This window comes from Conger conger, chromosome 1 (genome assembly GCF_963514075.1).
Source record: "Conger conger chromosome 1, fConCon1.1, whole genome shotgun sequence".
In the NCBI taxonomy this organism is placed as follows: Eukaryota; Metazoa; Chordata; class Actinopteri; order Anguilliformes; family Congridae; genus Conger; species Conger conger.
This window is the reverse complement of record NC_083760.1, coordinates 55,722,724-55,741,026: the sequence shown is the minus strand read 5'-3', so window position 1 is coordinate 55,741,026 and position 18,303 is coordinate 55,722,724. Positions and strand designations below refer to the sequence as shown.

At 44.8% G+C, this 18,303-nt stretch overlaps 1 protein-coding gene across 3 annotated transcripts; it reads right to left on the bottom strand.

Annotated features, from left to right (window-relative positions):
* Positions 1 to 1,259: 1,259 nt before the first annotated feature.
* pop1 (POP1 homolog, ribonuclease P/MRP subunit) lies at positions 1,260 to 17,682 on the bottom strand. 3 transcript variants are annotated; one of them, XM_061237093.1, is made up of 16 exons: positions 17,548 to 17,682; positions 15,752 to 15,862; positions 15,134 to 15,268; positions 14,340 to 14,515; positions 13,675 to 13,935; positions 13,270 to 13,357; positions 12,563 to 12,741; positions 11,940 to 12,211; positions 11,581 to 11,674; positions 11,369 to 11,477; positions 10,825 to 10,944; positions 8,162 to 8,283; positions 6,777 to 6,968; positions 6,080 to 6,234; positions 4,165 to 4,410; positions 1,260 to 2,939 (listed from the first exon to the last, which is right to left on the bottom strand). In XM_061237093.1, the coding sequence occupies exons 2-16, from the start codon at positions 15,858 to 15,860 to the stop codon at positions 1,925 to 1,927; spliced, it is 3,273 nt and encodes a 1,090-aa protein (XP_061093077.1). In that variant the 5' UTR covers positions 15,861 to 15,862; positions 17,548 to 17,682; the 3' UTR covers positions 1,260 to 1,924. The 3 variants fall into 3 exon arrangements, with proteins under 3 accessions (XP_061093077.1, XP_061093098.1, XP_061093087.1); XM_061237114.1 differs by having other exon boundaries at positions 12,563 to 12,723; XM_061237103.1 differs by lacking the exon at positions 17,548 to 17,682 and adding an exon at positions 16,855 to 16,906.
* Between the last annotated feature and the right edge of the window lie 621 nt (positions 17,683 to 18,303).

Genomic DNA, 18,303 nt, shown 5'->3' with positions numbered 1-18,303 from the left:
CGTTTGTCTGGTTGGTTGTCCTATCTGAAAAACGAGACTATCATTCCGACATGTAAGCAAATTCAGCTAGTCGTATGGTTAAATTATTTCAATAGGCTTTAAGTGTCTCTCTTGAGGTCCAATTGAATCATACTATGATTTTTTGCCAAGCACAGCTCCATAAGCAAAAAATAATGTAAGCCTCATATCTATCTGTGTGTGTCACTTCATATACAAAGGTGCCAGAAAGCCTGCAGCATGTACACCTGGAGTGCCCTCTGGTGGTAAACTGGAGGAAAACTGTGGCTAGAATAAGTATACTGTAATACACCCATCCCAAAAAAACCGATTAGTTGCTGAGGCTTAAACATCAATCTCAACTAAAATGGAAACCAATGTTGGCATATAACAATGGTGAGAAAAAATATAGGACTGAAATCCTGTCTTGGTTTCAGGCAACGCCTCAAGGAGAGTGGATAATTAAAATGTAATCACCACCTCACAACCACAAGGCATTTCATCACATATGTGAATTTTAACTGGAGAATAGGGAAAAGGGAGCACAGGTGGACTACAAAAAGGGGGTGAAACTTTGTTTTCTCCTCGATCACAGAAAAACCCAGGATTCGTGTTCATTTTCACCAGCTGCATGAGCACTGAACAATTTCAGGCTCTCCTGGGCAGGGACGGGGGAGGGGGGCTCAAAATGGAGGATGCATGACAGCACTGCATTTACCAAGTGCTCTGTACATTTTAGTTCACTTAGCCAATTCAAATATATATTTAAAATTACACAACTGAGAAAAAGAGACTATCTTTGGTCACATACTGCTTGCACAGATGAAATAAAGAGGGGGTGGGGTACTGCTCTAGTTAACTAGGTTGTAGCTAGTGCCCACCTACACCCTCTTTACATCTAAATTTACCTTAAATAGCCCATGTATGGCAAGCTGCTGACAATGTATAGACAGTCATTATGCAGAGGAAGTTTCATTTCCAAGGTTGCCAAGCAACAGGATTCTCCTGTCAAACACCTACACACATTCTCCCACCATGAAATCACACAGAGGGAAGACATTCGATTAAAGGCTTTACGTGACAGCAACAATATGTTAGGGCGTGGAATATGGCGTCCGCATAATTACAATGGAAAAGAAGTTGTATGGATCTAGCAGTTGCAGAACATGCGTATGAAAACTGCCATTCTGTCATGTCAGAGTCAAGTGTATTATTCAAACTTCAATAGGGGGGAAAACAATTAAAATACGTTGAACAGAAACAATAGTGAACAGAGAATTTATTTGGAGTACAGGATGTTTAAAATAAAGAACAAAAAAAAATTGTCTCCAAAAACCAGTCCAAAACAAAGTCTCATACTGACTACGCATTACTGTCAGATTACAACCAATTACAAACAGATTGGCCTCCAAAAAACAATAAGGCAATGAAGCAAAACTCAAAATTCTTAAGGCATTCAATCCTCCAAAAAAAGGAACCTTTAATCATCTCGGTCTTATACGAGACAAGAATGTCTTCAGCAGATAGTCCATGCTGGGAATATGAGTCTAAACTCTTTTCAACAAGCATCCAAATATTATTCAGCAAACAGTTCATTAATGGGACAGCGTGGCACAGTTCAGCCCATCTCACTATTCAATCCAACTTTCATTTCATATTACTTTCATGTGACTTCAGTGCTTTTTGAAATTTAACTGTAAATTAAATACTCATTTTATTTACAAATACATACAAATATGAAGAGATTAAATGAACATCGCCTGCTGTTGCTATGCATTTTCAAGGCTTGGTCAGTTATGGAAGGAAAAGCACCAATGTGAGCTTCCGTCTACACCAATGTCAGAGTCCTACATCTGTGTTTGTATGTTATGCAAGTGTTTAAATACACAGGCCACCTAAAGTTCCCTGTGTAGAAGAGGCTGTGGGGTTAAACCTCGATGTTGATTTTTGCAAAGCGGTACTGCAGGGAGGCAGGGTTTCTCAGCAGCACCAGGCCTCGCAGGTCGGCCGGCTGGCTGGAGAGAGCATGCAGGAGGCCTGTCAGGCTGACGAACCCCAGCGCCTCCCCGCATCCCGCAGACAAGCTGAAGTCGCCCTGCGTGACCCAGCCCATGGTCACCCGGGAGCAGTGAGAGGTCACGCTGGGCAGGGGGTCTGGCCACAGTCCCCGAGTCAGGCCGGCCTCGGGGCCCGCGGTGGAGCTGGGGGCAGAGCCGGCCTCGGGGCCCACGGTGGAGCTGGGGGCAGAGCCGGCCTCGGGGCCCGCGGTGGAGCTTGGGGCAGAGCCGGCCTCGGGGCCCACGGTGGAGCTGGGGGCAGAGCCGGCCTCGGGGCCCACGGTGGAGCTGGGGGCAGAGCCGGCCTCGGGGCCCACGGTGGAGCTGGGGGCAGAGCCGGCCTCGGGGCCCACGGTGGAGCTGGGGGCAGAGCCGGCCTCGGGGCCCACGGTGGAGCTGGGGGCAGAGCCGGCCTCGGGGCCCACGGTGGAGCTGGGGGCAGAGCCGGCCTCGGGGCCCACGGTGGAGCTGGGGGCAGAGCCGGACTCGGGCCCCATGGTGGAGCTGGGGGCAGAGACGGCCTCAGCAGACTTCTTTTCTTGCTTGTGGGTGGAGCTGGCTGGTTTCAGGCCTTTCTTCCACCGCTTCGTCCGGTTCAGGAAGTGGTCGGTGTGTGGTGGCTCCTGGGGCCCGCAGTAGGCGGGGTCTCTGCGGAGCTGCTGCATGTCCTCTGGGGTGGGGACACAGATCATGGCGTGGAGAGAGGGACTGCCCTTCCTAAGCATGCAAAGTCGCACCCACACCAGGCTCCTGGGGTGGGCCGTTCGGAGAGTCTCCGCAGACACAGGGCTCAGCTGCTGCAGCTGTGCAGGCCGTCGCCACCTTTGACCTCTGGAAAAGGTGGGCCTGCACCAGGCAGACACTGTACGCAGAGCCTTCCTGTTCCTGTGGAACACACATCTCTAATCAGTCTCAGTTACATTACAGTTATTTACCTGATGCTTTTATCCAAAGCGATTTACAGTTGATTAGACTAAGCAGAGGCCAATCCCCACTGGAGCAATCTAGGATTAAGGGCCTTGGCTCAAGGGCCCAACAGCTGCACTTGAACCACTAACCTTCTGGTCCCAGTCATGTACATTACATTACATTAATGGCATTTGGCAGACGCTCTTATCCAGAGCGACGTACAACAAAGTGCAAAGTGCATACCCATACAAGGGATAAGTGCGCTGAAAGACCCTAGAGGGAAGTACAATTTCAACTGCTACCTGTACAACAAACATAAGGACCAGGGCCTATTTGAATTTTTCTTTTTTTTTTTAAACAAACAAATAAACAAACAACAAAGCAAAAGTGACCAAACTTAACTATCCAAACACTGCTTACCTAGCCAACTAAAAATACCGATACACAAAGTAAATCACAAAGACAACAATTAAGGTTCACAGGGAGGTAGGGAGGTGCTGCTTGAAGAGGTGCGTCTTCAGTTTGCGCTTGGGAGAGATTCTACAGTTCTGACCTCAACGGGAAGTTCGTTCCACCACTGTGGAGCCAGAACAGACAGTAGTGGTGAGCGTCAGGTGGAGGTTCGGAGAGGGGGAGGTGCCAAGCGGCCTGTGGAGGCTGAACGAAGAGGTCTGGCAGGGGTGTAGGGTCTGATGATTTTTTGTAGGTAAGCTGGGGGAGACCCCTTAATTGCTTGGAAGGCTAGCACCAATGTTTTGAATTTGATGCGAGCCATGACAGGCAGCCAGTGGAGGGAAGTAAGCAGGGGGGTGACATGTGAGTATTTGGGAAGGTTGAAGACCAGACGAGCTGCTGCATTCTGGATAAGTTGGAGGGGTCTGATGGCGGACGCTGGGAGGCCAGCCAAGAGGGAATTGCAGTAGTCCAGGCGGGACAGAACCATCGCTTGGACCAGGAGCTGGGTCGAGTAGGGGGTGAGAAAGGGGCGGATTCTCCATATGTTGTATAGGAAGAACCTGCATAACCGGGTCACCGCCGCAATGTTCTCGGAAACGACCTTGTACCTTCGCTACGACAGGCTACAGTTTACAGTTATGTAAAATGTACATTTACAATGATTCATTTCAAAACCTGAATCAAGAGGAGTCAGAAAAAACAGTGACAGCCGTTGATGGATCATTAATTGTGTTTGGTGACCCACCTCAGGACAATGACCCTGCTCAGTGGAGGTGCGACACTGTGTTGACGTGATGTCACTTCCTGTGGCGGAGGGGCGGAGGTCTCCTCTCGGAGCTGAGGCTGGGGGTGGGGGGGAGGTGCAGGCAGGTCCCCCTCTTCACCCTCCATCACAATCATCTCCCACTCCTCGGCCAGCTGTTGCCAAGGGCAACGGAACGGAGCGAGGCAGCCATGTTTTATGTAATTGGGCCTTTTGGCAGGCGGACGCCTACACAGGGCAAAATGTCAAAATCTTGTCAAACAGTTTGGGCAGCCTTGCATTATATAACATGTAACGGGTGAAAATTAACACACAGGGAACATGTCAAAACAAGTCTAAACAAATCAGCTTGATCTTTGAAATGAACAATATATATATATATATATATATATATATATATATATATATATATATATATATATATATATATATATATATATATATAGTACTTAGGCACCTGTATAACATTCTGTACAGATGAGATTCTTTCTAAAATAATTCCATGAAAGGTCCTAAATAAACGTACTATACATTTTAGTATAGTTTGTGTCAGAATAGTTAAAAACTGAATCAAATCAATATTTTTTGTGACCACCATTCGCCGTTAAAACTGCAAACCAGCCAATACTGTCCTGCAGTTCTATAATACAATCAGCAGGGAAGTTGTTTCAAGTTTGTTGGAGAACAGTTTTCTGCAGACTTTGGTTGGCTCCTTGCTTCTGACAGCCTTGATCAAGTTTTTATGTAAAAAGTAGTCAATTGCTTACAGTAATGTTCCATTATTTAATGAAATACAAAAATTAAATCTTTTGGAAAATTAATATTTGGAAATCTCACATGTGTTCTTTTATACTAACACACAAAAATCATATATATAAGAGTCTAGGGTGCCTAAGACTTCTGTACAGTACTGTGTATATATATATATATATATATATATATATATATATATATATATATATATATATATATATACATATATTACATATATACATATATTATATTCATATATATATCATATATATATATATACACGTGTATATATATATATATGAAAGCTCAACACTTGGGATTTCAAAGTTTTACTATATCCTGGATAGGAGCAAATTATTTTATTCTTTAGCAAGTTATGCTGGAAAAGTGTGTCAGCCAAATCTAAAAATGTAATGTAACTTTCTCTCCAATCTGAGATGAAGTTTGAAAGGCACGGGAGGCAGTTCTGAGTTTCCCTGCCTGCTCATTTTTAAAGCAAAACATTGCCAGTTATTATTTCTCAGCAGAGCTTCTTAAAATACCACCAAAGGCAGTTATGAAGAATTTAGCTCTTTATATGGCTCATATCACTTAAGGGGAACATCTTGCATGAATCTGAGGTTACTTCACAATTAAAAGCCCAATTTAGAACGTCCTTGTATTTGCCAAGGAATCCCAAAGGAAAATGCTGCAGAGTTGGCTGTAAAAGTAAATGGGCCTCACTGTGAAGATTTGCGGACATTCGAGGACACCTCATTACGATGCGTTATTATTCATTTCATATGCTTAACAAGCGCACTAATGAAGAGCAATTTTTTTGCTGCTTATGTATCTAAATATTATACATGTACAAATATCATTTACACACAGAAAATCCACGTTCCCTGCCCAGGCATAGAAAACACTTCACTTGAAGCCCTTGCCATAAGGCTGACATAACACTGTCGTACACATAACATAACAAGATGGCATAATGGATGATGTTAGGTTATGTTGAATGACATAAAACTGTCATACTTTTTCTGTTACATTTCATGACCGTAACTTGTGAGATTTGACCATGCAGAAGAGCGGGGTTCACTCCATCACACTTGCACTGCTGCTAAGCGTGGCGAGCGAGTGTTCACCTGGTAAACCTGCCTACCGTTTATAGCCGTCGAGGAGCCGAGCTTCCTGCTCCTGCAGGAAGCCGACCCCCGCTGGGCAGTCTGGGAAGTCGTGGGGGAAGTGCTCCGCCCCTTTGCTCTGGGAGTGTTTGAGCGCCTCCTGCAGGCCCCCCACGCGCACCCCGCGGTACACCTGGGCGGGGGACAGAGGGAGGCAGTCAGGGGCAATCATTAAAAGCATACGCAAACGGGAGGGGGAAATGAAGGGAACACGTTTCAGTCGAGCTCCTGTAATAGCCTGCATTAAATCAAGGCTTATGAATTATTAATATGACATCCATCTGTGAATTTGCCTCTCAGATGTGATGTCTTACTTTCCTCTTCGGCATTGTTCTACCATGTTTTTTTCAGTAGTGCTACCATGCATTCTGAGAGTAAATGAGTGGGTACAGAGAGAGATGGAGAGAATGAGAGGGAGAGAGAGTATGTGAGAGGGAGAGCTTTAGAGGTATACACACTAGATGAACATAGAAGGCCATGTTTTGTTGCAGTAGAACTACCATGGATTTCGAGAGTCAATGAGTAGGGGAAAGTGAGAGATAGAGATAGAGTGAGAGAGAAAGGAAGAGACAGGGAGAGACACTGTGCGTGAGAAAGAGAGAGGGGAAGTGTGAGTGTGAGAGAGAGGAAGAGGGAGAGGGCCTGAGAGAGTGAGAGCTCCAGAGGAACACACACCAGAGGGACCCAGAAGGCCATGCCCCAGCCCTTGGGCAGCAGCAGGTCCCAGCCCGCGCCCCACGAGCCCATCTCCTGGCCCAGCTGTTTGCCGGGCTGCTGGAGCAGCAGCAGGGGGACGCGGCCATGTGGGGGGGCGGGCTGGAGCCTCGACCCGGGAACCAGCAACGAGCTCTTCATCCGGTTCAGCTCCTGAGAGACACACATGCACTATGTTTACACACTAGCACAGGGATCATCAAATCACGGTCCTCAAGGTCTGAGAACTGCTTGTTTTCCACCCTCCCTTTTCCCTGGGCCTTCAAAGCGTGAAGATAGTGCAACTGACTGGCCAGACTATTTGTTCAACTAATTACACGGGAGAAAGGAAAAAAAACAAAAAAAAACACAGGGCCAAATTTCGATTAGAGGTCCAGATTTGATGATGGCTGCTGTAGCAGATGTACAGACACCACAATATTCTAACCAGAGGCATAAACATGGAAAATACTCAAACCCATTTCATGCATATTGCTGATCCTGACTGATGTCCCAGGCTTTCTGTAACTGATTCTAGCAGGCACATAAACAACCCCTATTCCTCATTTAATCATTTCTTATTTAAGCGTGATTGTAGATTTTGTACATTACAAATTTGAATCCTTATGACATAAGGATTAAAAATATTTTCTAGAAAATGTTGGGAGATATGTGCTTTTCGCTGATATCTCCTTATCAGTTCCCGGGACCAATTCTTCATGGCTAACCAGTGTGACAGCAGTGTTTGATAATTAAATCTGCACCACATTCAGGAAATGAAAGGCGCTTTGAACGGCACGTCACAGTGGACACAGCATCCCATCCTAAACCCTGCCCAGCTGTTATCTCTGATAAATCCAACAAAACATTCTAAAAATACCAAGTATAGTGTTAAAATACAATTTGTATTCCGCATTTAAACCAGACAACTGAAGTCCAAATTTTGACAAATATTTAATCATTTGAGAGCCACGGTGAAAACGGGTTCACTTGGCTTTCAACGATTCCATCTTTGGAGCTGCTCCAGGCAATGTTACCTTGATTCAGCTCCGTACTCATTACTTTGAAGTGCTTATTTTCTTACTTTATGTGATATAGCACACCCTGTCCTATCGAAAGTTTAGCTCTATACTTCATTTTTTTGACCACCCCACTGCAAATGATACAATTTTCTTCCAATTTTCAGTAATAGGTGTGTTGCATCATCACATTTGTGGGTAACGTGCTGTTATTAAAGAAACAGTGCATGATTGATTAGTCCTAACACACTGTTGATACACTATGTGAAGCCATGGTCCTCCCTACCCACCCTAAGGAGATTATGTGAAGCGGCTGGTTGTGTATCCTGTGTGCGTGCGGAGATGTACCTGCTCTGGGATCTTGTTGTGGGTGACGTTATCACGGACGGCCTGGTCCCACAGGGCGCTCTGGCAGCAGCGCTCTGGGACACCCTGCAGCGTCAGAGCCCTCCTCCTGTCAGCGCCCTCCCCTGAAACACACAGCCACTGAGGGGACGCTTCTGTATGACCAGCGACAGGCCGATCAGCTTAGCCTGCGCTAACGCCTGCTAACCAACTGTGCAGGACCACTGCTCCCTACCTAGCTGTTCCGCAGGACCACTGCTCCCTAACCAACTGTGCTGCTGGATTACTGCTCCCTAACCAGCTGTGCTGCAGGATTACTGCTCCCTAACCAGCAGTGCTGCAGGATTACTGCTCCCTAACCAACTGTGCTGCTGGATTACTGCTCCCTAACCAGCTGTGCTGCTGGATTACTGCTCCCTAACCAGCTGTGCTGCAGAACCACTGCTCCCTAATTAACTGTGCTGCAGGGCTAGCCAACCCCCCTGATTCACTTTGCAGCATTATTTCCCCCATTAACAGCACCACAGAGGTAGAGTTGTGTGAAAACAAGGGCAGAAAAATCATATTTTGAAATGGACTGGCAATTTTTAATTTTTTTATTACATTTTTTTTTACAAGCATACTCATATACGCCCCCTGCTGCTGGCTCAGGAGAGTACAGCATGCGCTTCTCCAAAACATAGAATGCTAGCCAGCGGCTTCTTTTCACAGCACAGCCACAAGCCACGGTCACACAGAGCAGGTTGGAGGCGACCCAAACATACGCATACACAGAGCTAGCCTCGGGGCCCGGACGGCCAACAGGGATGCTTCAGCATTGACTACTGTAATCCCCGCTGATTGAATCCTTTGGGCTACGCAAAGCAGACGTGCTTCGCCCCAGCAGGACGGCAAACGGTTATTTCATCCAGTGAGCTACCCAGCAGCCCCGGTGAGAATGAATGCTTTTACGTGAGGATGAGATAACCGCTCACGTCTGAACCAGAACATTCTGGAGAACGACTGCCGCGCAGTGAAAGGCGGAGGAGCCGGATGAAATCACAGGCAGGCTTGACGCAGTGACAATCAGAGCTTGTCGTGTGGCGAGGTCACAACAGAAAATGAAGACTGGCTATTGTGGTGACAGATGGGACAGCCCTGCCCTGCCGTGCCATGAAAAATAATTATCCCTATGAACATTGTTCCTTCTGTGGACCATAAGTGACTCACCACCCGCACTAACTGTGGGGAAACTGTTTTAGACACTAAAATTCAACTGGAGATACCAATACAATTGGTAATATCCTGCTGTTGGCAGCTTTCAGCCTCAAACGTAGATGACCGAGATCAGCCATTTTATTCCTCCTGCCTGCAGTCCCCACAGTTTGACACAAAGCATTTTTCCACACTGAAGTGTGCTTGAAGGGACAAACTTCTCATGAAACTTTACCGGTTTAAAATGCCAAATCAGGCATACAAATGATTCTAGAGACCACCTGGGACCTAAGTTGTTGATGTACTGTTCATAACAGAGACCAAAGGAAGTGCACATTACTGCACATTGGTTACTCCTTGTATATTTTGTTATACTGGCCACTGGCTGATTCTCAGTTGTGTGAACAGTGCCACCTCAGAATCACAACATTCTGCTCTCTCTCCTCTGAAACTGGATGAATGGACAGGTTAGAACAGACAGGTTCATTGCCTTTTGTAAGTACCATACATGCCCGATCTATGTAAATATAGGGTCCCTTGAATTTCTTACACTTTATCCTACCATCTGTGCACCATAAATAAATGTGAACTTTGATTACCTTCTGTACATAGTACTATTGCCATAGTATTACTTGCAAAAATGCAGAGGAATTCCACATTACTTTTACAGCAGTAAGGAGAACATGGACTTCATGATCTTTTTATTTGAACAGCATTAAAGGAACTAGATGAATGAACCTATTATGAATGAAGTATCACCCTACATGGCTAATCCATGTACTCACTCACTGTAGAAACCTGCATTACTTTATCTGGATCAGGTCAGATCTTCCTACAGAGGAGCAACTAAAAGCAACCAGAAGTGATTCTCCAAAAATTCCAAATTGATATGATAATGTACATGCCTTTCCAATTTAAAATTCATGTAACTTTTTATTAGAAAAAAAGGCAATTGGTACTTATAACCCTCAGGGAAAGGGTTTCACTGGACATAAAGGGCAAAAACTAGGCCAGCAGCCCTCTACAGACTTATATCCAGCAGAAGTATTTGCCGAGTTGCATTTAATTATCGAACCTCTGAAAAAGCCTTTTCAATTCTGTTGTTGGATAAAACAAATTCCCATCGTGAAGACCTCTCTGCGTATTATTATTCTAACTGGAAATGATGACCAGGACCTACAGTTAGTGGTGCTAACGGACAAGGCAGGGTCTGAGCACAGCAAGCAATGGGCCTTGCCAGGATTCGAACCTGGGTCATCTGCATGGACAAGCAGAGGCTCCCAGGAGCACAAGACCAGACACATGCTGCCAAAAACCTGCCTTGGGCCTGGACCATGCTAAAACCTTCCCTACTGCTGTAATGTGGAGGCTAGAGCTGTGGAGGGCTAAAGCTGTGGAGGGTGTGCAGTAATCCTGGTGGGATCTCATACCGTCCTGCTGGGGAGCAGGCAAGTTCATATCTCTATGGTTACCTTCCAGCTGCTGGAGGTTAGGCGCTACTTTGATCCTCTTTCCTGGCAAGGTCAGCCTGGGGTCATCAACTGTGAGCCCAAGAACAGAGCCTGAGGGCACTTCTCCTGTGGAACACAACCCTGGAGGAACACACCCATACCCAGGTCAACACTCCCGTATTGTACTCTGGGTAATATCGGCCAGATAGCTCACTGTCCATATCGCTCACACTGTGCTCTGGGTGATGATCCATAAAAATCACAAACAACTACAATTCTTACCCGAAAAATGGATTTGGTTGGCCGTGTCTGGTATTTGACCAACTACAGAAAATGACCGCTTGTATACGATTTAGAATTTTTAAGATAACATCAAGTGCTTTCTGATCTGAAAATGTAAAACAATGAGCGCACAATGTTTTTCAGCTTAAGTGCACCTTGATAGTTAACAGGTCCTGGCTGAGAACTTCTGTTGTTGGCTGGAGCACAAGCCTTTTTAGTTGCCAAAAAGAATCAGAATATCACACCAGTGAGTAGAACATAGGGTAGTGTAGAACATAGACACCTTTGAGCAGATGGAAGATATCGGCTTGCTCTTGGTGAAGGGACATGTTATCCTCTTCTTTGCAATGTTCAGGCCACCAAAAGCAAGAGGTTTCCGGTTTGCTTGCATCCTTAAAACAAGTAAATACATTTAATGAATCATTGTAAAGACATTGTAGATCTACAGTCACAATGTTTTTCTATATTGAAGTAGGTGCGTATTATTTTCCTTACTTCACAGACGGAAGCTGGTGTCAAAGCATCCGCCAGTACAGAATGGGAGAGTGGTCCAATCAGACGGTAGCGTACAATTTCCATTGTGAGGTCACTGCATTGGAGTGTGAAATAAAATTAACAGCAGCCTTCATACAGCAAGAACCAGAGAACCAGTATTACCAGTGACAAAAGCACAGACAAAGCACATCACTCTTAAGACTAAACTTTTAAACCTGCAAAATCATAAACACAATAGAAATATAATGTTTATACAATTCTGAAAAGTGTGCAAAACAATTTAAAACTTTGCTTAACGTCTATGTATGTCTAATTCTAGTTATCTAAAATATAAGAAAAAAAAGAACGCTGGTATCCACCGAATGACGATCCCTGTTGAATCGGACTTCCAGGTGACAGGGGTCAATGGAGATCGAGTGCCGTCCCCAAGAATCTTCTTCACTGGGACTGTGTCCCCAGAGCCCTCTTCCTCCCTCTTCCTTTTCCTCTTCCTCCCCGTGGGCTGCTCTTCATCCGGCCTCTTCATCGGACTGGGTGCCGGATCTGCTGCTGGAGCAGGCAGGGGGACTGGGGTGGGGGGCACCACAGCTTTAGAGCACTGGCACACTAGCTGAAGGTCGGACAGAAGACCCTACAGAGAGAACAGTACTGACCCTCAATACAACACACAGCTCTTTAGACCAGGGCTTCCCAAATCGTGGGTCAACAGCATTCATCAGGAGCAGTCAGGACTTTGTATTTACAAAGATTCCTTAAACTCACAAAAACACATTTCAGTTTCTTTTGCACAATGCAATCAGCCAGACGAAAGATACTATTGATTAGTACACCCCTGACACTAACCTGTATGCATAGCTCCACTGGTACAGTAACACTATTAAGAACGGTCACTTCAGCAATAGCCAAGGTAGAATAGAGAGCTTAAGAGAACTGACCCCCCCCACTGGGGTCCAGGGTCTTGGGGCAGGGGTAGTATACTGACCTGCTTGAGGGATGGGTGGAGCCAGATCCAGAGCTGCCTGTGGCTGGAGCCTGCAGACCTAGGTCTCCACAGGAAGAGCACAGGGCCCAGGGGCTGTGTGGGGTACTGATCCGCTCTGTAGAGCACTGCACTGCCCTGCCTCCGCCCAGAGAGACACAGCACTGCAGCGAACGTAGGCCCTACACACACACACACACACACAAACACACACACACACACACACACACACACACACACACACACACACACACACACACACACACACACACAAGCTGGTTGAAAGTGGTACTACAACAGTACATTTGGGTCCTATGAACTGTTGATGGCTCAGTGATTTTCCCCCTTTGACTGTAAAGTGTACGGCCATACTAAGATACATTGATTAACAACACATTATAATAGGTCAGAAAGGAGAGCGAACTTCACGTACAGCTGTAATGTTTGTTAAGCAGTTTCAGTGCACACACGTTGTAGCCTAAGTATAGGACCGATGTACTATTTCCCCATGGTTATGTAACTGAAACTGTTCTAGGGGTGAATGGCCATATCCACACATTATTAAAAGTATTCACTACACGCTAATCTGCTAGTTGTTCCGAAATGGAACAATCCTGGGGTTGACCTGCAATGGCAGCTGAACCTGGGTCCGGGGAGTCAGAGGCAAGAAAAGGGGCAGCGGTGTGTAGGGGGTTAAATGAAGGACCCACCGGTTTCGGCGCTGGTCAGCCTGGACATTGCTCGAAGCAGCAGTTCCTCCTCTCCCTGAACCTCCACACAGCAGTAGTAGGAAAGGTCCTGAGGGGAAGAGGGGGGGGGGGAAGAAAAAAAAAGAAAAAAACTTTTAAAAACTACTACCACAGTCTTGTAATAACCTGTAACCTATACAAAAAAAAAAACTCCATTAGGACTCATCAACATTAACTTCAAGCTCATACTTCTTCATGGGTTTACAATGGTTTTTAAATGAGAAATTTGTTTCAGCTTCATGACACTTAGCACTGTAAACTCCAAAATTCCTGTCATAATCCCTCCCTCCCCTCGTGTAAACGGACATCTCTCTGTCCCGCAAAAGTGAATAAAACTCAATATCCAGCCAGATGGAGAAGACGCACCTGCAGCAGGCTGTAGTCGGTCATTGCCCGGTAACAGGCCCGGTAGCACTTGTACGTAGGCCGGTGTCCCAGACAGTAGCCCCACCTCTTCACCATGTGGAAGCGCTTGGCATGCCAGATGTGCGTCTCCAGCCACACGTTCTTCCTCTGACGGCGGTTGAACTCCAGCAGCAGGTTGCCGTGGCGCCGGCGTGCTTTGCGGCTCTTGCTTTTGGGCTGTTCCTTCCTCTCCTTCTGACCCGCCTGCTGGCTCTTCTCCAGCTGCGTGGGAAAACACCTTTACCCAACACTGCCATGTGCCCCAATTCTCCCCTGTATGCCGGCAGATTGCAATTTTCTTTTAAAATGTGGCCACAGCTCAAATTACTGCACAATTCAACCGTACTCCAGCACTTATAACGATGAGCCATCTCTGGTCAAAGGACATTCAGCGATATGGCCCGACAGCCATCAAAACACAGGTTCAAGCAACAACATGGGAGACCTAAACTGAGAACATTTTGAAATTCAACTACAAGTCAAGACAACACCTTTTGTGCCCTCAGACACGGTAATTTGACTTTCTTCAATTTCTCAAAGAAAGTCTGAGCTCTATAATGTAAAATGTTGTGAGCAAGCTCAGTGAGGGCGAGGTGAAGGTGTGACGAGAAGCAGGGGGGCCGCACCATCTTCTGCGCCCCCTCCCTCAGCCTGGTCGGCAGACGCTTGGTGTTGTGGCTCATGGCCCTCCTCCTCATGTGCTTGGGAAGGGCGCCAAACACGTGAGAGCTGCCCGTCGTCTTGGTGACCGCCTTCAGCATGGCCTTCACTTCTGCAGCTCGGGCCTTGGCGAAGGTCGAGGCTGCAGAGACGGAGACAGCAGAACGGCCATTTCATCTGACTGCTCCTTCAGAGGAAAACAGCTCAGTCTCCATCACTCATTAATACATCAGCAAGTCTGCACTCCAGCAATTGAGCCATGGTAATCTAATGAATGTCAACACAACAAACATTTCAGTTTAATGTAAACATATTAATAATTTGAAATATTGTTGGTAAACTACACTATATTTAATTTATTTGATGTTCACACAAACAGCATGTGTGCGAACACTGTACCCTCAGCCTTCGTTGTGCGCTTACCCACAGACAGAGGGTGAAACATTTGCCCACATACTGTTTGTTTGAACATGAAATAAATACAATCGAAGTGGTCTACCAACTACTTTTTGAATTGCATTGTTTTTCCAGACATTGCACCACCTGCTTAGTGCGAGGCCTTCCGGGATGACCTTTAAGAATTATCAAAATAATCATCTTGACTGTACATTTGAAATTGGCTTGTAATACACATACAAATTCAACATCAACTGCACTCAATTATTAATTATTACCTCAACACAGCTTTGGCCAACGTCTCTCACTCAGCTCCGACACAGCTGTAACTGTAGTACAGTGAGGAAGGAGCATGTGATCTTACCCGTGATGCATTTGGGAAGTTCCTGGGAATAAGCCTGACCGGCCTTCACGTTACCCCCGACAGGGTGCCCCCTGATCCAGCCAGAGGGCTGGGCATTGTGGCCTTTTCCCTGTGGGGTGTGCTCAGACCAGCGACCTGCAGGGAATTATAATCACACTGAATATCCTCAAAAAACACAGCATCAGCAGCGATGGAAGAAATGCATTTGACTTTTTACTGAATTTATTCAAACACTACACTGCAAAAAACTGAATGCAAAAGTAATCTCAAGTGTTTTACTCTTGTAATAAGATTTCTTTTTCTTTTTTTTTTTTTAACTAGAAAATGTTAGGTACTGTTTTCTTGAAAATGAACATTTTTTTTATCCCATTGGCAAATCCTGAAAGGAGTCAAAATTCTCACCTCATAGACAGAAATTGCATTACTTAGCAAAACAAGTAAAGGAAATATAAAATTTAAGTCTCAATATAAGACTAAAATACTTGTTGAGATTTACTTATTTTTTATTTCCACTTAAAGACGGGATTCATGTGTTTGTGAGGCAGGAACATTTAAATCACTGGTTAGAATGGTCCAAATGACAGCCATGCATCGCGGGAGGACAGCCAGGGCCAGTACCAGACTGTGAAGTTTCTCCACCGTTGCGCCAGCCGGGAGAGTTGTATGTGACACTGCTGGGCTGATTCCTCATTTTCTTACTGCGCATCCTGTGCTTGGCTCCAGACATCTCTAGATCATTTAAAATAATATCATCATAAGCCCTACCTCTTTTAGCACTGCCTCAATTACAGCACAACCAACAACCAAGGCAACAAGGCTTTGCCCTGCTCTGTCTTTTTTTAATGATTATTTTCGGATCTTTATTTATATATATACACGAGTTTGCCACAACATCTTGTGAATGGTGAGTATCGTGTAATTGCACATAAGAAAAAAAGATTTCACTGTTTTTTATAATTTGCCACTGCAGATAATAATAATGTTGATCACTGCAAGCCAGTGTTCTGAGGCCTGAGTACATTGGAATTCTCAATATCCAAGCGGCCATTTTCCATCTAATTTGTGGCAAGGATGCTATTTTCTAAGTATCCACTTTCCACACACAGAGTTCACGTTAAAGCAGGGTATGCATTTTTCGTGCAGAACAAAGAAAGAAACAAGAAAAAGCTGACAAAATATGCGCTGCATTCTGAAAAAGCAGGTACACTACATTGATTGCGACAATCAATTTTGTTTTGAGTTACTGCACTGACTCGCAAAACAGAATCAAATTGATTGATTTGGCTCGCATCAAATTATCCCAAATAATGTGCCATAAGTCCACATATAATATACTATCTGTATCCATTCACAACAATTAATTAATTATGGATTGATAGATCAATTTGAACACAGAAGTTAGTCAATACCCAGATATTTTCATGGCCACCGCTTTAAAAATGCAGATTTTGCTAACTTCGAATATGCATGCATCACTTTAGCACGAGGGTCACAAAAATGTGTTCTTAAGTAATTCCAGTAAGATTATATGTACCACAACATACTGATAGTAATATTAAAATGTGATTAGCAGTAGCTGTCCTCTCTATAAAGCTTTCAAACAAATCTCTAAAAATGTACTTTACATCAACAAATACAGAGATGGAAGAAATCTGAAAAAAAAAATTGTGCGATGTTACTGGATACACTAGGTTTACAAATTAATAATGTTTGCTGTTTACTTGCGATGTAATCAGAATCCTGGAGGATCTCCCATGTTTCATGAACTCTGTAATCCACACCCCCTGACAGACAAATCCGAATTAAGCGAAACACAACATGAAATGAAATGCCATGCGTTTACCTCGGCAACAAACATAATGCACATTCTTGGTATTTGCTCCCTGACGCAATATTTGGGCGAGTACTGCAACGGTGCGCATTAGCGAGGTATAGCAACCTCCTCCTCCTTTTACATTCATCTAACCAGATATATTCATCAGATACAGACTTATTTACAAGCAGCAACCCTTTGATAGTAACTATATAACCATGAATAAACTCTCACATCGCAGTTATTCAATGTTAGGCAGCAAAAAAACTAAAAAGGCAAAAAAACACTTGATGTACTAGTTGGACGACTTGACAATTAAGTTGATGGTGAACCCTTTTTAAAAGGAGTTTATAATAAAAACACGGCCTGTATTTAACTAACATCAATTTAAATAACTCCCCATTTAGTTAGATAGTTAAATTGCCCAAGGAAGCTATCAAGCTACAAAAGCAAATTGATTGTTATGAGATGCCAGCTAAAAACTACAAAATGATCACGTATTTAGCTAAGGTTAGCCAGTTGTGGTTATTCGTTCAGTATACGTTTGGTCGCTGTATTTCTCATTGTTTTAAAATGCATGAAATAACGGTGCCACAATTACCTGTTTGCCACTGTGATCGCAAACGCCTAAAATCGATTGGCACGCTGAGGAATAACAGCCTCTTTACACAACTTCATCTGCTTCACTCAACTCCAGCAACATCGAGCTGCCATGTGGGTTCCTGTTCTCTTCCGGTTTTGGCACTTCCGAGGTGTAGGTGCATGCTTATGGGAAATGTAGTGTAGTAATCTAGAATAACGTCAAAGCAAAACTGAATTCCCACGAAAGTGGAATAGTATGACAATACTTTTTGTCACTAGCGTCGAGGATGGTATAACAACAATTAATTGGTTGATAAATGGATTAATTGATTGCTTGATAAGAAAGTAGCTAGCCCTAGATTATGATGATGCTATTTAAGACAGGCTATGTGTTATTTGCTGCTTTATACCACCCATTTAACCCAAAATCATATTACGACTTGAACTGAATAAACAGGCTAACTGTATGTCATGTTACAGACTGGTGATGCACAAATTATTTCAGTTAACATCAGGGCGACATGGCTCAGGCTCAGGCAGTAAGAGCAGTCGTCTGGCAGTCGGAGGGCTGCCGGTTCGATCCCCCGCCCGGGTTGTGTCCAGGTGTCCCTGAGCAAGACACCTAACCCCCAAATGCTCCTGACGAGCTGGTCGGGGCCTTGCATGGCAGCCAATCGCCGTCAGTGTGTGAGTGTGTGAGTGTGTGAGTGTGTGTATGAATGGGTGAATGGAGAAGCATCAATTGTACAGAGCTTTGGATAAAGGCACGATATAA

What these genes read in the sequence shown, in the direction of transcription:
- pop1 (XM_061237093.1), bottom strand. Translation starts at nt 15,860, where the DNA reads ATGTCTGGAGCCAAGCACAGGATGCGCAGTAAGAAAATGAGGAATCAG. An exon ending in CACCAGCTTCCGTCTGTGAA is followed by an intron (nt 11,478 to 11,580) that starts GTAAGGAAAATA and finishes ACTTGTTTTAAG; the next exon opens with GATGCAAGCAAACCGGAAAC. An exon ending in ACAACAAGATCCCAGAGCAG is followed by an intron (nt 6,969 to 8,161) that starts GTACATCTCCGC and finishes TGTGTCTCTCAG; the next exon opens with GAGCTGAACCGGATGAAGAG.